Genomic DNA, 23823 nt, shown 5'->3' with positions numbered 1-23823 from the left:
AGTTAAACACCAGTCTTTTCTTTTTTGTTTGTTTGTTTGTTTTCATCCACAATAGAAAGCTAGCTGGCCAGTGACAAGGCAGAGCTGTTAATATTAAACCTGGTCCTTCTCGAGTTGCCTAACCAAAGATACAAATTTGCCAAATGAAGAATCAACAAACAGTTCTGGGGACTCCCTGAGAGGAACTGTACACTGGGGAGCTCCCCTATAGGCTACATCCATACCTTTAGGCGCTTGTTTCTCTGTTTGCATTCGCATCACCAATAGGAACGCTTAAGTGAAGTACTGTAAGCTGGCTGACAGTAGCACTGTTACTTTTCCTTAATGAGTCAAACTCGCATTGTATAACCACCGTTGCATTTATGCTTGGTGAAGCCTGAATTTAACCATCGGTCTATTTGTCAGTGTCTTCCATTTTTTTTTGTTACAGGCTGATATTTGAGTTTTGTTTTAAAAATGGCGGTTGCTGTGCTTGACCAATCAACATACACTTAAGATATCTTAACCAATGACCATACACTTATGTCACTCTATGCTGGTCTTGTGCTGGAAGAGTACCTTCTTTGGAAAGGAGCTTGAACAGTCTCTAAAACCGTGTTCTACGAGCTACGATTGTTCAGTTCTTGCTGTGTGGACACAACAAAAAGAGGGTTTCTTGGAACTATGCAAAAGTCTTTCCAATATGAAAACATATAGTTAGGATTTCCAAAGATAAGATAAGAGGTCAGAAGGGACATAGCCATGACTTTTGGAAATGCATCTGTAACAGGATTTTTTCTATGTCTGAAATGTAAACAGTTAGGGTATTTTTCTATGATGAAACCTCAGGTCTAAAACATTTTTGAACTGGAAGATAATATATTTGCTTATCAGAGAAAACTTTGATACCAAAATACCACAAAAATCATACATGATATGACCACGTGCAAAAATATGAGAAATTAACCTTCCTTACTGCTGTTACCTTCTTTTTATACAATAAGGTTGGTGATTCCATGTTGACTGAGAAACACTGGGGTTTTACTCTGTAACAAACCCAATAAATCACTTAGAGAATTTGCCATGTGACAGGAGAATAAAAGATGAAAGAGAACACAAATAAAGCTATGAAAAAAGGAATGCTCAGCCATGTTTTTGGACTTTTTCACAAAGATGAGAACTGACAAGCTGGCTATGAACATATTGACAGTATAGTCAACATCGCCATGTCAAATTAAGGCATACACAGCATGAGATTTTATTTAATAAGTAAGTCTGTGTGAAGAACTAATTCCCTCCCATAAATAGTGATTAGTAGAAAATACTGCCAGTGAAGGTAAGAAAGATAGAGGAGAGGTAGAAAAGATGTACACAAAGAGAGATGATAAGAGGAAAGGCGGGATTAAGTGAACAATGAAGATGGGCCCCCCTCCCCTTCACTGTATTGTGGCGATGGGCCTGGTGAGCGATAGGAACAGGTAGAGCCAGCAGAGTGACTCAGCAGCGGGCACTGGGACGTGACCCAGATCCACCACTGCTATGCATTTCTGATGGAGAAGTGTCAGGCAAAGCAGGTCAGGACCGGCCATCACTCCAAACTGTTACTGACATTCAAAAGGCAACGAAGGAACAGCTTCCCTGGCACCACTTAGCAAGACAGCCAACTCAGCTGATGCTCAGGGGAAAGCAGGGAGGTAGGGAGGCAGGAGGAGAGCTGTACCGTGTGTGTGTGTGTGTGTTTGGGTGTGTGTGTGTCCACTTGCATGTGTGTAAATCTAAAGACGAAACCTCCCAGAAAGATTCCCAATAAGTTTCTTTCCAAAAAACAACAATAAGTTATCCTTCATAATTTTGCTGTGCGGCTACAAGTACAAGCTGCTGACTTTCTCCTGACCCCTGCACTGCTTATTGAATACAGAGGCTTATGGAGAATGATAAGATTACACTAGTTCATGTGCAAAAGAAGTGAGCAAGCAGCATTTCACATTGTATGTATGTACTTTGTATATACTCACACTAATATGAGATTACAGCTAATTAACCCTCTTAACCGTTGAGATCTTACTGTAGAAACCTCTACAAACAGAGTCCTATTATTCCGAGTGGTGAACGCAGCCTGCTGCAGAACATGGAATGTAAAACACTCCTTTGAGATGAGACGTCCTGTGTTTTTCTTCAAAGCGTGCCTGTAAGAGGGGAAGGGGTGAGGAAGGGGAGGATGTAGTGGGAGCGTGAGTGCAGGCAGAGATTGTAGAGAGCCGACGTGCATAGACAACTCAAGTGGTGCTGTTACTTGAGGATTTCTTATGTTAAAAACAACTCGCAAAAGAACAAAAGTGGCTCTTTTGAAGGCCACTGTAAAATAACTACATGTGGTCGCATTGAAAGGGTCAATCTGACACCCTGATCGTATACATTTTAAGGGAATACTTTGACATTTTGATAATACACTTTTTTGCTCTCTTGAGGTGAGAAATAGATGCCACTTGAAAGTCTGCATGGTAATTATGAAGCTGAATCAAATCGTTTTCACATGTTTTGTGTCAGTGGACTTCCATGTCTACATATCACACTCGAGGTATCTTTCTGTGTCTGCTATTGACATTCTGGGATGCCACTATCAATGCCGGGATGTAAACAAAAGCACATGGTAATTTTTAGACATCAAAAGCGGGTGGTAAGATTAAGGCAACATAAGTACAGTATGTGGTTAGATACATACATATTCAGACGGGAAGCAAACACCATCCTCCAGGGTGAAATTCCTGGGTTTGTCGGGCCCATCCGCCACCTCTCCTGCCCGCTCTATAGGCACCCTTGTGCCATATATTATATCATTACTGGAGGCGTTTCAACCTGACACTGTCCGGTGGCATATCATGCAGACGCGACAGGTTTCTTCCAGCCACGTTATCAAATGATGCCACCTGTCCACCTATCATACATCCACGCCAGGTAACACTGAGAAAAGTTCCATCTGATCGTGTTACCAACAGATATCATACCGCCATGGAAGGAAGCCTTTGGCATCTGTATCTTACGCTAAAATCACTGACAAAGCAGTGACTTCAGATTGGGAACAGGCTGATCAAGCAGATGGTTAACTTAGTTTAGCATAAAGATTGGAAACACGGGGAAACAACTAGCATAGCTAAATCTGCCTTGCAGCACTGGTAAAATTGGTAATCATTCCTCATTATATCTAAAAAAACGAATACAGAAAGTATGGTGGGCCACTGTTGAAGCAGGGCGTTGGTCAGTGATGAATGTTTACGTGTTGTGTCAAAGTCTGTTTCCTCATGGATTAATGTTTCCCCTTATCTTAACCTGACCTCAACCTCACCTTTGCCTCCCTGCGAGGCCTAACCATAACCTCATCTAAACTCTAAACTCTCCTCCCAAGCATGGAGGACAGCGGTGTAGCAAACAGTGCTTGTAAGATCCCACCAATCGACCCAGTGGGTATTATCAGCAGTAGCAGTGACGGCCAAACAAAAACGCAGGATTAAAGTTTTAATAAACCAGCATTGTCCTTTGAGGAATAGTTTGACATTTTGGGAAATGTGCTCTGTTGCAAAGAATTAGATGGGAGGATCGATACCACTGTATCAGTTTAAGAACGCCTTGGCTATCATCTTGGACAATAAAGCCTTCGGGGGCAAGGGCCAATATTTTGGACTGATTCGGTGCAGTCAGCAGATATCTGGGTCAAGACTTCCTCTTCCACACACTGATCATTTCCACTAATCTGATATGTGCATGAACGCAGATAAATTAAAACAACAAAACAAAAAAGCTAAATTCTCACCTCTCATCCAAGAGGCAAAATGTCCTCAAGAAACTCAAACGAGTCCAGTTGCCTTCGATTGACCACTTAAAATTATCATGAACTGGATAACTGAGAATCTTCACAAACATAAAGCCAAACTGATTTCATTCAGACTGCATTTCAATACCACTTGAACAACAAACAGACTATAAATGGAAACCAGAACACTTCTAACACTAAATTCTTGTCCAGTCAGCTACAGATTCTGCATACATATGCAGCTGTTTAATGAGAGGATTAGACACTAAATTTTTTTTGCGGGCCTCTGTTGAGGTAACCCCTTCCTCATACATTCTGCATACATATGTAGAATCGGTTAGAGATTATGTTAAATATCATCTTTGTACGTGAAATATAAAGCTACAGCCAGCAGCCAGTTAGCTTAGCTTAACATAAAGACTGGGAACAAGGGGCTACAGCTAGCCTAGCTTTGTCTGAAAATAATAAAACCCACCAAACCAGAACCTCTATGGCTCACTAATCGACACATTTTATCTTGTTTGTTGCTTTTTTTGCAGTTATGCAATACACGCTGGACTACTTTTTGGCTAGGATCAGTAACTTTTCCAGATAAATATAATACTATTACCTAAACTCTCTTGGCTTTTCCAGAAGTAGCTGAATACAACATCTCATTGAACATCAACTTCTTTGAGAAGACTGATTTTAGACTGTTCTGACATGAGATTTACAAATAAGTTCTTTTTCAACACTGAGATGGAAAGATAAAGAGATGTCAGAGGGATGGAGAGGCTGTGGAAACTGTTGCATCAGCAGCTCAGATTTACTTGTCAGCATGTGTGTGAGTTTGCAACTCTGTATCTGATGTTTTCTTGTGTGATATATTTCTATGTGTTTACAAAGAATCCTCTGGCAGAACAAAACTGAATAAGTGTGTGTGTGTGTGTGTGTGTGTGTGTGTGTGTGTGTGTGTGTTTGCGTGTGTCTGCATTAGATAATATTCTTACAGCCACAGACATCTTCCCAAAGCGTTCTGCCAGGCCTCAGTCTCGAAACATGGCAGCACAACCCTCCTCTTGAATCTGATTGCACCACACACCCCCTGCCGTCTAATGAGAGGATTAGACACTACATATTTGTTGCGATCCCCTGTTGAGCTTACCCCTTCCTTTCCCTCTCTCTGTCTCCTCCTCCTCCTCCACTCCGTCAGGCCTACTGCTGTGTTTATGGGTCTCTGTGGCTCAATAGAGTATCTGCTTGCCCTGCTGACACAAACATTCACGCACGCGCAAATACAACCTCTAAACGCCTACGAACACCCACACATGTGGGCACATAAACTCATGTATACACACACACAAAGCCAGCCTACACACAGCAGAGAAGATATTTATGCTCAAAATGTTTGGGATTGAAACACGCAGTAAATGGAGGGGCCTCTGTTTCCCCCCTCACAAGCGGATTCTCCTCTGTAGTTTGTGGTGAGTATGATTGTGTGGTGAGCATCAAAGGATCTGAGGATGATCAGCTCCATCCTCTCAGTGCGTCAATAAGAGATATAAAGCTGAATCAGACCTGCCAGTATAATTACAGGCAGGAATCTGAAGAATGTTGTGATCTGAACTGAGCCTGACACCATGTATAGGGCCCCATGCAGCTGATTTACCCACTCCCAAAATGAGTGGGTGTATGTGGGGGGATTTTGACCTTGGTGTTAGTGGGTGCTATTTGTTATGAATGACACCTCTTCCACAGTTTTCCCAGCAACGTGCATCAGGTAACACATCTGGTAAATCACTAACTTTGACTGATATTGAGGGAAAACTTCACCCCAAAATAACAAAATACATGTTTTACCTCTCACTTGTAGTGCTTTTTATCAGTCTAGATTGTTTGTATGTGAGCTGCCGAGTGTTGGAGATATTGGGCGTACACGTCTGCCCTCTCTTGAGTTTAATGGAACTAGGTAGCGCTTGGCTTGTGGTACTCAAGGCGCAAAATATGTATACATGTATATATATACATTTAAAAAGCATATCCTAAGCATAATCCTCATAGAACAGTTTATATGATACAATACGAATTGGCGCTCCAGAAATTATGTTATGTCCTCATTGTAAATTTACATAATTGACTTCAAGTTATGAAAGTTAGATTTAGGAAAATAAACATGGTAGGGATTTAACCTTGAAATGACTCAAAGTTTACATGGTTCTGAACATACGTCTCTGTGGAAAAGTCTGTGGTTTTGTGAACCATCCACCACCCCTACCTCGGACCTCTGCCTTGTTTACACTCCTCAGCATATTGGTCATGTGATCGCAGCCTTCCAAAATATGTGGGTTATGGAAGAATTACAGGCTCATGATTATATGAAATGTACATGCAAATTGATGCACACTTCCTTCTGCACAGTGACAAGGTTGGTGGGTGTAGTTTGTTAAAAAGAAAATAGTTCTGACATGAAACTGCTCACAACAAAGTCTGTAGATTACCTTGAATAACCAGGTCATAATTTCTGGAAAGAAACATTGCTGTTGACTTTTCCAAATGCATTTTTTGGTGCTTTTAACATCACAAGCAGAGTGCAATCTAGTTCAATTATATTGGAGAGAGGGCAGACATCTCTACGGCCAATATCTCCAACTCTCGCCAAACCACAACAAGATTGATAAATAGCACTGCAGAAAAAGGTGGGAGGAAAAATATGCATTTTTGATTTGGGGGTTAACTGTTCCTTTAAACTGATTATGGAGGCATTTAGTAGTGGAGCTGCATCACTCTACAATACTTTTACAAGCCATTTTCTCACTGCACTCTCTGAGCCAATGAGCTCCAGTTTGAGCTTCTGAGGTTTACCATATACAGCCTGCAGTGTGCTCAGCTCTCCTTCATCCAGAGCAGAAAGAGGCCGTGTCACTTATCTGAGGAATTCACCCTGAACATCTCCTCTTCATAAACACTCCCCTGTGGAGCTCATCCCTCTCACACACAGTCTCTTTCTTTCACACACACACCCCTCTGGATCTATATAGCTTGTGAATAGCAGAAAGCAAAATCTATACTAGTGTGTGTCTAACCAAAACAATATTCATCATGCAAATCCTGCATGACCACAGACACCACCTGGAACTTCCATAAACTGCCCACATTGCTGACATTGTCTTCGTGTTTTCAGTTTCGTGGCTGCACCAAACAGGTGGTCCTCATTAATGCTTGTCTTGAAAAATGAGTCGAGACAAGGAAAGCAAGGAAGCAAAGCGTCCCTCACGACAGTGTTTGTGTTGATGGAGTTTTTTGTACAAATCCTGAGAAAAAAATTCCTAAGAGATCAGTTCAATTTGCGTGTCGCGCCACCGTGAAACATCTCTCTTTGTAGGAACTGACAATGTATTGTCGACGTGCGGAAATTATTTGTCTCCACCTCAAACGAGCAGATCACTATCTGACAAAAGCATTAAACACAGAGGAAGGTTGTGTTTTACTCCAGAATGGAATTCCAACCTCCTCGTTTCCGACTGATCTCAGCGATGAGGAGAATGTCAGAGTACGGCGACGGAGATAAGAATGGCACCTGGGGAATGTACTGTAGAGCACATTTATAAAGGAAATAATATGCTAGAAATGAGCAAACATGCTTTCATATCCAATGAACAGCCAATAAAGAGAGAAGGATATGAGCCTCAGCTGAATGTGTGAAGAAGAATGTAAACACTAGTGTATTGTTTAACTGGGACCAGGAAGTTACGTAGACTGCAGATCAATCATTGAAATATTCCGCATACTGTAAATCAGAGCGGCTGTCTGTGTCCTGTGAGTATGTGCACTATGCCCCATTTTGTCCGTACACTGATGTGTGTGTGCCTGCTGCAAGTGTGCATTTAGGGGTGTAACGTGACACCCCGGTCTCAAAGGGGGGGGGACTAAATCTCTGACCCCATCTGGAGATGCCGACTTCCAGACTCTCTATAAAGGCTCAGCTGCTAATGGAACATGAATCTGGATGAATGGATGGATGTGTACAGACAATACGCCAATTACCCCCCTGCATCCACCAACGTCGCCCCAAATACAAGACAGTCAGAGAAGATAGCAAACCAAAATATATCACTGGGGCAATGTAAAGCCTAATGCGGCTGAGATTTGATCTAATTAGATTAGATGTAACAGGTGAAACTAATAACATTAAAGATGGCTCTTAATGTCCCAGTAAGCCAAGACAGTGAGCCAAAATGTACCAGGATCTTGAAACTGGAGCAACTAAATGAAATTCAGCCATTATTTATTTTATTGTTTATAAAATATGTCCCTATCTAACTGTATCTTCTTTTAAATCACTTTTGAAAACGTATTTTTATCGAAAGGCATTCATTTAATTTCTCTTTAAAGGATTATTTTATTAATATATTGTACCTTACTCCTGAAATTGCACTTGAATCTTGCTCTGCTCTGTTTTGTTTATAAATCCAACCATTGTTTTTACATTTTTCTTTTGTGTTGTATTTTTTGCTATTTAACATTTTTTGTGTGTTGTTCCATATTTTGCATTTGTGTTGTGTTTTAAAAATTTTTTGCGTGTGTGTATTTTGTGGTTTTAAGTGTAAAGCACTTTGTAACGTTGGTTTTGATAAGTGCTACATAAATTAACTTTATTATTATTATTATTTTAGGATGAGTCTGGTGAAAACAACTTATACAACCACAATGTTTACAAACTAGAATGGCTGAAGAAATGTTGATAGAAGCCTCAAAAACATTGTTTTCTGGCTCATTCAAAATATCAGTGCACTCTATCAAAATCATGCAGTCACACTATCATTAGGTCACATGGCTGGCATTGCAGATATGTTGTACAGTAGCCCATTTTACATTGACAAATCACCTCTGCAGAGTCACATACAACCACAGGGGGCGCCCCACAGAGTGATGCAACATTCATAGGAGTGGCCAGATGGGGCCACTAAAAATGTTGGGGTAGAAAGATTGGCACCAAGTTTTCATTGCAAAAATGTCTTTTAATTATGTGTTTCTTTTGCCCTATGTCCCAATGCTTTTGATGTTTTTGTAGAGCACTCTGAATTGCCTTCTTGCTGAAATGTGCTAATTAAGTAGACTTGCCTTGCTCTGCCAAAAGCCATAAATTCCAGGAATTCCCTTATGTTTTGGAAGTATATGGTCTCGTTGAAAACTATGTCAACATGTATGGAGAGTTAAGGAATCACATACTGATGTACTTTCTTATTTTACAATTTGTATCACTAATTATGTAATGTGCATAGACTAATACTGGTGCTGTTAACATCTTGAGTTCCAACACAGTGTTGCTTTAAATAGCTATGTAGGCTATCTATACGTGTGTTACGTGATTCATTGCTCTTCAAATAGGCTGGTTGTCTTTTTATTTAAAAGGACAAATATACAGTTTTAATTTGGAGGAGTACTAAATTGATTGTAAGGAAAAAAACATCCCCCATCCCCCTTTGTGGGCACCAGTGACAATTACACATGTTGAAATGCGTTATGTTGAAGAACTGTTGTTTGGGTGTTTATCTTCTGTCCCAGCATTGTCTGTTTTGTATACACAGTATGCATCTATAAAAAGTTGATCACAGATATTATTGGACATCGCCTGTTTTTATTGATGTTCATTGTTAACTTGATTGTACTCAGATGACTCTCTGTATGAGCTGTTTTCTAAACTCTGCTCCATAAACAACACTAGTTTTCAAAAAGCAGAATAGCTAGATGACAATATGCCTGGAATTAATCATATAGACTTGCAACTCTTTGTGTTGTCACTGACATCTCCACAAGGAAGTTTTTGTCAACAGCTCCCTGCTTGAATGATGTGAGCCCCAGTGTGAGCTGTGAGTTTGTTTTGCTCGGCTGGGAAAATGCAGCACAGACATACCCCTCAGTCGCTCTTCCCTCCTTGTGTGCATGCATGTGTATACACTGTATTGCATTCTGTATTCACATGTTATATAACCAGGAGAGAATTGGACTGGTTTTTAAATACCTTCCAGTTTTGGGAGAGGTCATAGTCATATCTTTGCCTCAGTCAGTGGATTGGATACCAACTGTCCTGTGTGTGTGTGTGTTACATGAACTCATTAACAATGCATCTGGAAAGCATATAACCATTAAGGTCTGGCAGCTGGGACAGCTCCACCCTCACTGACTCTGGCTGGCTAAAACTGCATTGCTGTTAAGTGTAAAGCACATACCACAAACCCTATAGACCACTCAAACAAGATGAAATGTGCACATACATGAAACATGCACAGTGGTACTAATATATCATCTTTTAAATACTAATCTACCCTTTTAAGTCTCACTCAATCGGGCATTCATTTATATATTCTACATTTGCATGGTTTGACTTTATATGGTTTTAAAGGTCTCTACATGTTATTAACAAGGAGAACAAAACTGTTGCTGTGGCATTGTTCGTGTCTTTCCTTCATTTCCACAAGGGTCTGCATGCATTGTACATATACATTCCTCAGTCACAGCTCCATCTGTTTGTAGGAAGAATGGAGAGGCCCTCAGCAGACCCCTGAGAGGTTTTAAGTATGCCGGCCTCCTGCAGTCTCCAAGCAAACACACTGAATACTCCACTCTGCTCGGGCAGGCCGGTTTTAATTCAGCCTGGGCCTCACGAGGAGGTGAACCAGTTGGACTCCAGCCAGGTAAATGGCTCAAACTAACAGCCATGAGCTATCAGAAGACATCACTCTCAAACCTCTGCACGCCTATCCGCTGCCTTCACTCCTCTCTTTGCTCGTAAAATACAACCTTTTATTCAGTGACGGGGTGTAACAAGGGGACACACAGCCCCTCGTCCTTGTGGGAGATATAAGCACCAGTCTGCCACCTTTACTTTGCAATTTCTTTCATTTCCCTAAGATGACTCATCTGTTTCCCCTCCCCCCTTTTTCTCTCCCGTTATTGCTTAAGGCTTCCAGCGAGAGTCATCATTGGCAGTGCGGCCCTTCTGCAGGCTGTGCTTCTGATTTACTGATTGATTTTAGCATTAACGACCAGCCCCTCCTCTCCACTAAACCCAAACACACACACACACACACACACACACACACACACACACACACAAGTGGGCACACACACATTATCTATTGTCAGGCCTCTTCTGTGGCTTTAAGATAAAGCGGTTACAAGACCCTGAAAGCTGAGGTCTTAATGCACGGAGGGCAACAGAGGAGGCAGAGTAAAGCTGTGTGTGTGGAGGTGTGGAAAAGGTGGGTTTCCATATTGTTTCTGAAGTAAATCTACAAATTATAGGTAGATTTGCCACCTGTTTTTAGGGCTTAAGTTATTCCTACAATGGCACATCTAGTTGACAAATGAGTGTCGGTTTGAGCTTAATAGCAAATTCCCCCTAATGTTTATCTCTCAGGCCCAAAACTTCAGTATCTCATTCACTCTCATGGCCCTCATAGTGATATTTTTGGCCGCAGCAGGCAAGAGTTTTTATTAAAAAGCTTTAAAAACTGACGGCACACTAACTGTTCAACACTTAACAGCAGACAGACACAGCTAAGGACTAGTTGGTAAACACAGTGGAGCATTTAACAGATAAAGATTCAGATATTTCCCTCAGGGGTTAGCAGAGATTAAAAAAAGTTTTTAAAAAAGGAGCTAAAAGAGAGCAAATATTGGACTTTTGTTCACCAGGTGGCCAGAAACACGACTCCAAATGAATGATGATGTTTCTCCATAACTGCTGGATGTTTAAATAACCGTTTGCTAAGAAGTTCACCATGTGAACTTAAAAGGCAATAATAAGTCAATGTTGTGTTAACAACTCGTTTCTGCTGCCCCGGGTGGCAAAAAAATCTGTTGCTGCAGGTTTACAGTAAGATTATATAACTTTTGAAGGATGAAAAAGCAGTTTCATTCTCTTACAAATAAAAAGTTGAGCTCCTAAGCTATAAAATAGACCTTTGCTCAGTTCGATCCTCTCAGGGTTTTTGTAGCTTGTGGCTAACATTAGCAAGCTTTAGAGAAAAGGTTCAGTAACTGACATTACTGATTCAGTGGCAGATTTTATAACTCTTCTATACATTTTTGGCATTTTACCGTTGTTCTGTACTGTCAGTTGTGGGCACAGCGATTGTTGTTCAGCAGAAGTTACATAGGCTCGCTTTAATGCAAAGATGTGACTTCATTCTCATCAGTTTGAATCAAGCATCCTAGTTTGCTGCAGACAGCGTTGCTTGTTCAAGAGCAAAGGAAACATGATACTGTATGTACTGAAAGGACAGTGGCGTGGCTGCGTGCTTCTTAAACCCTGAAATCATGACCTGCAGGCACGCAACAGCCACGAGTAACTATCACTTTGATGCATGTTCTTTAACAGATTCAGAGAGAAAAAACACACGCACCAGCAAAGCATGAACTGAAGTAGGAAAGAAAAGCCATGAGCAAAGGATGTAGAACGAATCAATTTGAAAAGAAAAAATCAATTTAGTAACACATGATAAAGGGAGAGATTTAAAAAACAAGTTTTCCTTGGAAAAGAAATCCCACTCGCTGTCATCTTTACAAAGTTCAAATGTGTCTTTAAGAGTTAATTCATTTCCATTACTTTTAAGAAGCAAAGATATAACCACTTGCTAATAAACCATGAAACTGCTGCTTACTGACACATGTACAGACACTTGCCTAATTACATAATACAGGCACATTTCCCTCTTTTTGTACTGCATGTACAGGGATGTATTTAAGCACACTACTCCACCAACCATCAAGACAAAATGTACTATCACGTGACAGGGAAACAAATATGTTAGTCTGCCAAGCTACTGCAAGAAAGCACTGTTTGCTGTAGCTGTTGTACTGGTTTTGGTGAACAATGAAAAAACTACACTGTGTACCACTTATGTTTCACAACACAGTGTTTTACACCAGCTATTTAAAAATCATGTGATAAGCTTCTGTAGGAGGAATGTGTTTTTTTCTCGACAAAAGGCTGTTTTCACTGACATGTCTTTACATTTCAATTAGTTAAATGAGCATAAAACCAGTACATATCTGTTATTTTCACTTTTGATCTCTTCAATCGGTCAACTAACGATGGGCAAGTGTACCATTTACTCAACAATGTTTACCTTATAAACACTTCAATAAAAATTTGCCTGAAAAGAAAAAAAAAGGGAGTCAAAAGCCAAAGCCAAAGCTGGTTGTCAGAAAAACAGGTCTCCTTGGACTGTTTGTTTCTACAGTATGTTATCTCTTGTCAGTCACCATCAACCACCAAGAGTGGGGGGTGCTGGGTTACAGGGAGACACACCAGCCACTGCCAGGACTCTGATAGTGAAGAAGAATAACTGAAGTCGTCCTGGTGTGTTTAAAATGGTCAACTCTGAATGCTTTATGTTGGGATGCTGACACAGCTCTATACAAACTGGACGCACACTGATCAAAATCTGACCTTAAGCCGCTTCTGCAACATTGTTAAGTGTCATTGTTGGAAAGAAACAGTGGAGGAGTAGATGTATAAAACTCATGTAAACTATGTTTGGGAATATGAAGAGAGAAAAAACCAAAAACTTCTCAGTGTCCAGGATTTTCACTGACAAAATTTCCACGAATTTTTAAGGAGCCAGAATATTTTTCTGTTTTGTGCCCAAATTGCCCAGCAATTTTCAAACATATCCAATTCAGACTTTATTCAACATAATCTAAGCTAGCTGGCATACATGAGAGAAGAGACGCACCACGAAAAAAGAATGAAGGTACGCACACGATGGTAAACAAAATTTTGTCACACATCGACACATACCAGAGCTACATTATGTTGACAGATACAGAAAATAAATTTGTTAAAAATAAAGTTGCATTACCTGGAAGGTTATCCACAAAATAGTATTGTACCTTTTCCCCTACACAACAAAATTCAATGACTCAAAAAATTCTATTATTTTTTACTAATTCCATGAATTTTCCAGGCCCTGGAAAATGTGATTGTGAAATTCCATGCCTTTCTCAAGTTTTCCATGACTATGGGAACCCTGAATATAGGAGATAAAAATCTTCATTTATATAACTGAAAGATGTCCAATGTCTGAACGACCAATAAAACACATTGCTCAAATAATGTTAATGTTTAGTTTGTTTGAAGGAAACTCTACTCCCTCAGTGTTGTCTTTATTTCAGAGGCGAACTGGGAGAGAGGTGCACACCTGGCAGGATTTAAAGCATATAAGAGGTAATGGATGCACTTCTGATGAACTTATTATTTAACTGAGCTTTTTTTCAGTCTCTAACTTTACAAAACCGTCTGGTTTGGCGTAACAAACCTGGCACTTCTACGACACGATAATCTTAAGAGGCAGTGGGTGGATGGATGGACACATGATAATCTTTTAGGCAGTGGATGAAATCTTCATTTAGGAAATGGCCAGAGTACTTCTTGGCAACCTGCTCTATCCTTTCTCAGACGGAGGGAGATGGAGGGTGTGAGTGTGTGAGAGGATGTGAGACAGATCGTTGCATGGGGAGAGCTGGAGGGGACAAGAGGGAAAAGATCTGCTGAAGGCAAATTTCCATTCTGCCAAAGTCTGGGAGAAAAAAAAAAAACAAATGACAAACTTCACCCTGCCCAAGAGTTACATCACAATGACCCTCATAACATAACTCTCCAGCAGGACTCTGTGCTGCCTATGGGATCATATTTAAAGCGAAGACCATCATCCTACGGTTAATAACTAACACTGCAAGTTTTTTTGTTAACATCCCACAGCTGATTACGTCAAATGCAGTCTGTATCAAATGGTCAGTGTTCAGGAATTGGTCAACAAACAAATAAAGTTGGAACATTATGTTGATCTATGAATAGTAAAATGTGTAAGGGTGCCCTCTGGTGTTGGATAAAATAATGCCATCAAAGTCTAGATTTCTATTCAGTAATTTAGAAGAAAAATGTTATAATAACTGTTTTTTTTTTTTTACTTTGATCCAATAAACATGAAGTTGAAAAAAGTTCAATTAACCCAAGTTGCATGTGAGTCCTGTCATGGGGCAAGTCACATTAGGAGCTTCTCAAGAAGCTCACATGCTTGTTATCTAGCATTTATTCAGGCTAAATAACTGTGTAATCCTTGTTTCAACGAGGTCAACGAGGGATGGGTGCAGATGTTTACCACACTGTAAAAACACTGGAAGCCCAAAGGAAAAATCATTTTTGGGTATGCTTAAGCAAACACATTCAGACGATAAACAGTAGATGCTGGACAAGAGATCATCCAAAAGACAGAAAAACAGTCTGCACATTTGACTATGCTCCTGTGAACAAATTTAATTTAATTTAATGACTACCACTTAGTGTTAATTAAATTAATTATCTGTTCATGTGAGCACAGTCTAGTGTGCAGACTCTCTTTTTTGGTATTTTACAAATCAATTATGCGCGCTGCACAACATGTGTGCTGAATAACTTCACCTTTGACATAAAAATTCACAAAATCCGGTTAAATATTTAATGTTTTTATAGCAATGCAAGAGACTTAAACACTACATACAGCATATTTATTTTTTCCATTTTGATCAAAAAACTTACACCTTGATCCAAACACAATACAATAAGAGACAGTTGTGACTGAAGTATACAAAGTGCTGCTACATAAATGTGGAGTTTCACAGGAGAAAATACCACATAAGTGTTCTGACATTGTTAGATTCAGTGCCAGCTTTGTTTAAAGATGACTGCCACAAAAAAGATATCCTCTATGGGTGCTATCCTGATTTCTTCCCCTTCAAAGACAAGGCTCTCTGGTCAATGGTCTAAAGAGTCCTGACCTGATCTTCTGCATGAGATGCATTTTTAGGTTTTAGTGCAGACATTTTGGCAGTTATCCCATTTAAATGTGATAAAAATGCAATTTGTCTTCCTACTTTCAGATTAGATTTATGAAAACAAGTTGGTAAATGTCTCTTTTGATCTTGCTGTTTTCTCTGTTAACATCTGTAAGCAAACTCGGGATCAGTAACTGTATTCACAGCTGTAATGTAGCGGAGGTCTGTGACATTGCGTTGTAAATGAAAGTGTTGTTGAAGGGCACAAACTGGTGGCTGATGATCTTGATGGCCTCCTGAGCAGCAGATCCTACAGAAAAACCATCGAGAAAGGATAAATAAACATCTTGGATTTATGAGCACAGTAAAGGTGGGATATGCTGTCTTCGGGATCTTGAATTTATAAGAGCTTAAATTTTACCTCCCAAAAATGCAGCAACTGTGTGTGGCTCCGCTGCACCATATCGACAGCTGTATGTTAGGAAAAGAATAAAACTTGTTAATAAGTTCTTTACATTATGTCTTTTTTGTCTCTTTTAAGGTCAAAAACAAAAGAGAAATGGGTGGCAGCTTCTTCTGTAACTGATTGTGTTAAACAGGCATATAATATCATTTCACATCAATCGCACGTTCCTGAATCAAAATGAATCGAAGTGAAATCTCATCGTGGCAGACTGTGATATCTGCAGATATGGTACAGTTGTCCAAAGAATCAATTTCCTATCGTGATGAAACTGGTGAATTACACCCCTAATGCTGGGTTTACTGATTGGATAGTTAAAGGCTGCGCCAAATAATTAAGTGAAGTAAAGTTTACTTTAAATGGACTCCACTATCACACATCAAACAGAACATGGGATAAGTTAACCTTCGGGGCTTTCTGTCAGAAAACCCTTTCTAGAAGAAATGCTTTCATTTGAACCCAAACCATTATCTTCTTCCTAAAACTTCAAGCCTAACTGGCTCAAAGCCCTGAAGGCTAACTTCTCCCAACAGCCAAAACACATGGATTAAAAACATCATTTAACACTAGTATAACATTTCTCTCAATGCTAACTGTTAATTTTTTTCTCATCACGCTGTATTAGCTCAAGCACTGTTACACTGCATAAATTAGCCTAGCGGCTAGAGGAGTTTTCTACTCATAGCTTAAGACATTCCATGTATTATTTAAAATCTTTCTTACTCACCGCTGGTTAAAGTCACTGCGTCTCCCAACAGAGCAGCATAGGTGGATTTCAGCTTGCATGCACGGTTTTTTCAGTGTAAATTGGTTGAAATAGAGCAGCTAATGTTGCTGCAGGAGGTTAGCGGAGTGAGATGCCCGTCCAGGCAGGTACATCGTCGGATATTTCATGCCAGCGCAGCTTACCTTTGGCATGTGCTTTGTCTGTTGACCCTTATTTTCGCCAAAAATTGAAAATATTTCCACAGCGCTGATGTTATTCTCACCACACGTGCCGCAGTTTGACAGTGACACAGCATTTCAAAATAGCGGCGTATTCTTACGATGACAATTTTGATCGATGTTTTCACTTTGAATAGATCGCATTGGATCGTGATCAATAAACTGATTGATCAATCCAGATCGATGGATCGTTACCCCCCTACCCAGCAGCGACCATGACTTACAACTCATGGATGTAGTCGTCCTTGATGTTGACGTTGAGGCTGTACTCCTGCAATAGGCTGTTCACACAGAGCTTTAGTTTGCTGATGTCGTCCTCCACCTGGTAGTTATAAACTCCTGTCAGAAAAAAAGAAATGACAACTTATATTTCTGTACACTGGCATCAGGAGAAATTATCTACAAAATTCTGTAGAGAAAAATCAGACTTTGATTTGCAGATGGTTTGATTTTGTGAAGTTCCATGGAGGTGTTTCACGTCTTTGTTCAAGTCTTTAAAGAAAGATCTGTAAAAATGTCCGTACCTGGATAGCGGGAGTGCTGCTGATAGAAGCGATCAACAGCACGAAGCATGAGGTAGAAGACCATTTCGCTATCTGGATTGTCCATGCTTGAGGCTGGGAACACACAGCTATCATTAATATGTGAACATGCTTTACCAGAAGAGAGAATAGAAAAGGAAACCTATTTCCAACTTACTGATTTCATCTTTATTTACTGAATCCACACTATATTCTTCAGCCAGAGATCTGCAGCGCACCACCCGCAGGAAGGATGAGTTCTTACCTGGACATTAACACAAACACCTACGGTTAGTAATCAAGTTATTGCATATGCAGCAATAGTCACCAGTAGAGCATATTTTGTGCCACTTAAGGGCTGAGTGATATGGAAAGAATCAAACATCACAATATTTTTGACCAAATACCTCAATATCAATATTGCACTGATACTGTAGGGTTGACTTTTGGTGCTTTCACAAAAATATTTACACAATAAGATTTTTGATAACTTTATTTATATACCACTTTTCAGACAAGCAAAACTGTAACATAAAGTGCTTCATACAATAAACCAAAAACTCTCCTGTAATGCCGGCTTTAAAATCCCCCCATTGACATTACAAGCAAAATCACGATATCAAAATATCCTGGTATCGATAGATCTACATATTGCCCAATCTTAGTCTACTTGTTCATAGCCTGAGTTATCTTGAGTCCACATTGGACATGCAGTGACAACATCACGAATGTGAACAGTAGCCATGACCAAAGAAAACTTTTGAAGTCAGAAAATGCAACACATGACAGACGTGGTGCCTTCAAGATGATAAATTAGTAACTAATGCAACTGATGAAAACATCGCGTGTGGAAGTTTCAATTCACGCATTATTCCAATGTATGTTCACACGTTTGTCTAACTGTTTACACGGATAATAAACTATCTTCAGGAATAATTAGATATGGCAGTGGGCAGTAAATAAAGGCGCTACTAACTAATTTGGAAACGTTCTTGTGAAATTTAGTGTGAACAGCATATTGCAGTAATCAGGTTGAGCTCAGATTTACGTGTATGTAAACAACTTTATATAACAGAATAAAAATGTGAGTGTGAGGACCGTTGATAAAGGATGGACTACTTACAGAACAGCTTGATGTCCTTTTCAGAGATGCTCTCTGGTGGCTAACAGAAGGAAAGGAAAATAATTTCAGAGGAAATCCATTTAAATCAAATGCATTTTAAGTAACACAATTCACAATTCCAGGGCAAAATATATTAAATGCTGTGATAATTTAATTTTTCGACAGCTGTATGTAAGACTGACTGAAAAAAAACAATGACAACACAAAGATGGAAACACTGGTTTCCAACTGAAATAACAGCAGATTTTAGATCTGCATATTTAACCACGGTATTTATGATGCACACATAATCATTTAGTCCCTTTTTTGGGGGGGCATGTCACATACTTTCATTTGACCACTACTTTCTGGATACATTTCCCTATACCTACCCTCTTAAACTGCTTTCACATATTAATCAGAGACTGCAGATGGCAAACTAGGATCATTTTGTGGGCTAGAACAGGATGGGCAAATTAGGTGAGGCTGGCAGAGAACACCAGCAACAGTGAGAATAGACAGCCAAGTTTTTGGCGTCCTCAGCAATGGAATTAATAACTGGATGTCACATAGCTCCTTAACACAGGGAGACAGGTTTTTTTGGACCATTATTGAATATCACTAGAAACACCGTGTAAAATAAGGTCATAATAATTTTAATTAAAACATTTCATTCCAATCTTTATACACAATACAGCATCGCCACTGCAACATATCATCACGCATGCTTCGTGTCCAACCTGCCACTCCTTTGGAAAGTTTGTTTGTTTTTCTGGTGGTGTCCAGGTGTTTTCCATCTACCGCCTGCCTGTTTCCATGTGAATTAGCCTTTAAAAAGGTGCTACGACAGCAATACTGTCTCACTGGTTTTTAAGTACCTGCTGTGATGATCAGATCAAGCGCTTCCTAGTCAAAGCTAATTCATCTTCACTTATCATTTATTTTGAGCACACTAGAAATTCATTTAATGAAGCCCTAAATTCAAACCCAGACGAGCTTAAATACTCTCATTCAGTGAGTATGTGGGTTTACAACATACCTTTCCAACAGATTGCAATAGACTCTCTACATGCTTTGAAACAGCTGCGGCATCCTGCATGGCCTTTTCCCTGTAACTGAAATAAAACACAAAAAAGTGAACGGCAACACAAACTCACAACATTATACAACACATTATTAGAAAGAGACACATAAAACTGAACCTACTGCTGTATCAAATAACTCCTCAAGTATTTTTCTGTTACAGCTGGCATCCACATATTCTACACTTACACATTCTGAAGGTTGATGAACTTCTCAGAGTCTGCGATCATATCTGGGATGGTTCCCCGTAGAGGTAGGTTTCCACTGCCTTCATTGAGAGCAAACTCCTTGACCGCTCGCAGCATCACCCAGAAGGACGGGGTCTTTGTTTAACACACACCAAAAGAGTATATGCTACAATTTACAAAGGTAATAATCTGAACAAAAAATATGAAACTATGATATAACTATGTGTGTATTTCTTAACAGAATAATCTCAGAAAAAAAAGTTGATACCTGTGATGTGATATTGTTACACTGCTCACTGTTAAAGAGGTCTTCAACAGCACCGGGAATCTGTAAAAGCAAGAGATGTTACCACAAGAGTCTCATAAGACTCAACTGTTCAATGTGGCACTAAAGAAACGGAGCGACTGAGAGTTTAAATGGTGCAATAAGTTGAACTGGACACAAGATAACTCTTAAAAACCCAGATGTAATTGAGATCTGGCACCTTGGTTGGATTCAAAGCAGTATTGACATTCTTAATAGCTTCTTCAAAGTTTTCTTCATCCTCTGGGACGCCATTCTCATTCTTCAGGATCCCTGAAAGAACAAAAAGATTCACAGATCACTTTGCATTAAACAGCCGATTACCTGTACTTATAAGCAAATACAGTCCACAGATCCACAGATACCTTCTCGAATCAACTGTCTGAAGGCCTCTTTCTCCTTGTAATTTTTTGGTGGCTGACAGTTGTGCTACAACAACAACAACAACAGTAGGGTGACATTTTATTATACAGCAACACTAATGAGAACAGTCGAGCTTAAATATCAGTGGTGGAGTATTTATCAGACATGTTAACATGAAGGAGGACAGATTTACTGCACCTCACTGAGCCATTTCTCCAGGTGCTTAGCAACGATGATAATCCAAGGTGTGTGACTGTGATCCTGTAGATTAAATTAAAAATAAAAATGAGTAGTATTAGTGTAAAGCTTACACAGTTTAAACTGATGAATGTGCCCAAAGTACACACCTTTTTGTCCATACTGTCAAGGTCGTAGGACTGAATGTGGTTCTTGAACTCAGCAAAAGGCTGGTATAACCTCAGGTCCTCCAAGGCATTGTCTGGGTGGGATTCAATCACTGAAAAGAGAGATGTTAAAATACTTTTTTTATATGTAATTTTACATATAAACCATGAGCCACGGTGAAATTGCCATGTCACACAAAGTGTGGATATGCACAGTTTGCAATTGCATGGGTTCATGATCTAGTCTGAACAGAAAGCATTACGTTTAGATATAATATCAATCAAAACTTAAATTAAAGGTTGTAATTTAATGTGTTGCAATGTCATAATAAGCAAAGTACAAAGCAAAATGCTGTTGAACTAACCCGTGTGCTCCTGCACCACTAGTCTCATGTAGCCGATCAGGCCGTAGCTTTTACAGACGAGGAAAGGTACAGAGGCACTCCACAGAACTGAGCCTAGCCTCAAACATGTGCTGTTGGATTTAAGAGAAAATGTTAAGTTAAATGAAAATAAAAAAAAAAAACAATAAAAATCAATTCACATAAAAGATTTCACAAATATAGTGGTAAGAGGTAAACAAATTCTATCAAATCAAAAAGGTTTAAATCCCCCTGCTAATTACAATATGTGAATGGCAACATGTTTTGTAATCTCTGGATGGATCAGAGCCACCAAACTTATCATAAGAAAAAAAAAAAAACACATGGAAGGCTCTTGCACTTTCAACAAGCATAAACAAGTTGCTTCATCATATTTCTTTAAGATAAATCTGTCCATGATGGACTAAAATAAAAGCTGAGATATTTCTTTAAAACTACACTGAAATATTCTAGTTCAGTAAACGATCGGTTCCTTAATAATTTCTCACTAACTCTATAGTTAAAATAACATTTTGAAGTAAAAATGAACTAAATCTGATACCTTTCTGGCAATTGGACACCGATGACTATGGTAAACCTGTGGAAAAACTCTGGATCGTTGTCCAGAAGCTTGTCTGGACTCTGCAGGCGTAACACAAAATACAAGAGGGATCTCTGTCACTGTCAGTCATGACACTCATACATACATTTACATATTTACATAGCATATGTTGTATTCATAATCTACTTTTATGCAACGAAAACTTAACATTTTTAACTTCTAAGTCCACACAAGGTATTTTGTCAAATGGCTTATGTGTATTAGTGTGATAAAACATTTATGTGTTTTCAGTTCCTACTGAAACATTGTAATAATTTTGAAACCATCCTTGCGACTGTGTCAAAACTTCAACAATACCAACCTCCTCGACAAAGTTTCCAGAGACGTCACTGTTAAGTTCTTGTAGTAGCTCAGTGGCAGCCTGTGCTCTGTTCTGCAACATAAAAACTAAGGTCAGGGCTCATAAAAACATGCTAATCCATGGCACTTTTAAGTCTATTAAACAATGACCTTAAGAATAACCAGATGCAGATGCAGGTGGAAAAAATGGGCTAACGAACTGTGTGTCTGTGGGTGCACTTGCAGATGTTCATAACACGTAAGTTATTTTTTTTCAGCATAGCATACCTTTCCAATGCTGTTGTTGCTGAGGAAAAAGCTGTAAGACAAGATCAAGAGGTCAACACACAAGCCAGGCAAACACATATTTAAAACTGAAATTTGTTGTCTTACTTGTTTCCAGCATCTTCCCCAGAAACGGTGTGTCCATCAACAATAGTGAATGCTCCAATACCTGAGGAAGAAGATCAATGAATCCAATCAGGAAGATGCAATCATCTGTTCCTGCAGCATCAACACAAACACTGACAGTCACATCTGTTTACCTGGAAGTACCAAGTTCTTCAGTATCTCTGTCCCAGTTGCTGTGGCGTTGATGAGACAAACGTGTGCATTCTCCAGCGAGTCTTGACCATGATCTCCCCACAGTCTGAAACACAACACGGGCAGATGTTGCCATCTAGTGACACAATTCATCCTCAACCGCTGTAAAAACACAGCTAGACACATTGCAAGAATGACTGAGCTAATGCTATGACAGCTTCAGCAGCACTAACGATAGCATGTATTTACTCTATCCTACCATGAAACACAATGAATATAAATCATGCCCGTCATTAGACAACTTTGTTATTCTGAAGGGCAAACACACACCAAACAGAAAATCAGAGCAACCCCTCCATTGACCTTACAGCTACAGTATTTGTTAGCTCGCCGATGCTGTTTTCACACATAGCAAGCTAATGCTAGCTATCGTTCACACTCCTGCCTCACCAACGTTTCTGCTGTGAGAAAGAAACCCGACGATATTTAGCAAAGGGAATACAAATTCTCTGTGAAACCTACAATATAGTTTTAATTTACCTGAGCTGCCTGTCGTATTTCTGCTCTTTAGAGGCTTTGGTTGCTGCCATGGTATCTTTCCAATGAGTGACAACACCTACGGACGCATTTTTACTTCCGCAACGACAGATTCGTCACAAACATGCCCGCGCGGAAATTCAGCTGCGCACTTTCGACACAAATTCTCAAAACTTTACCCGGAATAATGTTATTGAATTGTGACATAAATATTGTGTTAGTAATACATAAAAAAACTCTCTTATTCGCTGAATATAAACAGAAAAAATGTGTTGAGGCAGTGGCACTCACAGACATGCTGAGGATATATATATATATATATATATATATATATATATATACACACACATATGTAGACAGTATAGCCAGTGAAACTGACTGAAGCCTACAGTTATGTCATCACATTGCTCATTTTTTATCTTATTTTATCTTTGTAAAGTGTCATTGAGTGCTGAGAAAGGCACTTATAAATAAAATGTATTCTTCTTATTATTTTATCTTTGATACTTCAAAGATATTCAGTTTAAGAAAAGATGCACATCCTCACATTTAAAAAGTTGGAAATCCAGAGTGTCGAACAG

The 23823-nt window shown here is 39.4% G+C and overlaps 1 protein-coding gene across 1 annotated transcript; it reads right to left on the bottom strand.

Annotated features, from left to right (window-relative positions):
• Positions 1–15256: 15256 nt before the first annotated feature.
• Positions 15257–23404, bottom strand: nae1 (nedd8 activating enzyme E1 subunit 1). The gene is made up of 20 exons (XM_042485740.2): positions 23246–23404; positions 22708–22811; positions 22556–22616; positions 22451–22481; positions 22185–22256; positions 21824–21903; positions 21265–21374; positions 20903–21012; positions 20754–20816; positions 20558–20621; positions 20374–20465; positions 20157–20216; positions 19890–20023; positions 19657–19732; positions 18639–18678; positions 17694–17780; positions 17519–17611; positions 17219–17333; positions 16008–16057; positions 15257–15896 (listed from the first exon to the last, which is right to left on the bottom strand). The coding sequence occupies exons 1-20, from the start codon at positions 23293–23295 to the stop codon at positions 15787–15789; spliced, it is 1602 nt and encodes a 533-aa protein (XP_042341674.1). The 5' UTR covers positions 23296–23404; the 3' UTR covers positions 15257–15786.
• Between the last annotated feature and the right edge of the window lie 419 nt (positions 23405–23823).

Source organism: Plectropomus leopardus, chromosome 1 (assembly GCF_026936395.1).
Source record: "Plectropomus leopardus strain MGB_pleo_1.0 chromosome 1, ASM2693639v1, whole genome shotgun sequence".
Lineage (NCBI taxonomy): Eukaryota > Metazoa > Chordata > Actinopteri > Perciformes > Serranidae > Plectropomus > Plectropomus leopardus.
This window is presented reverse-complemented; position numbering and strand designations above follow the sequence as displayed.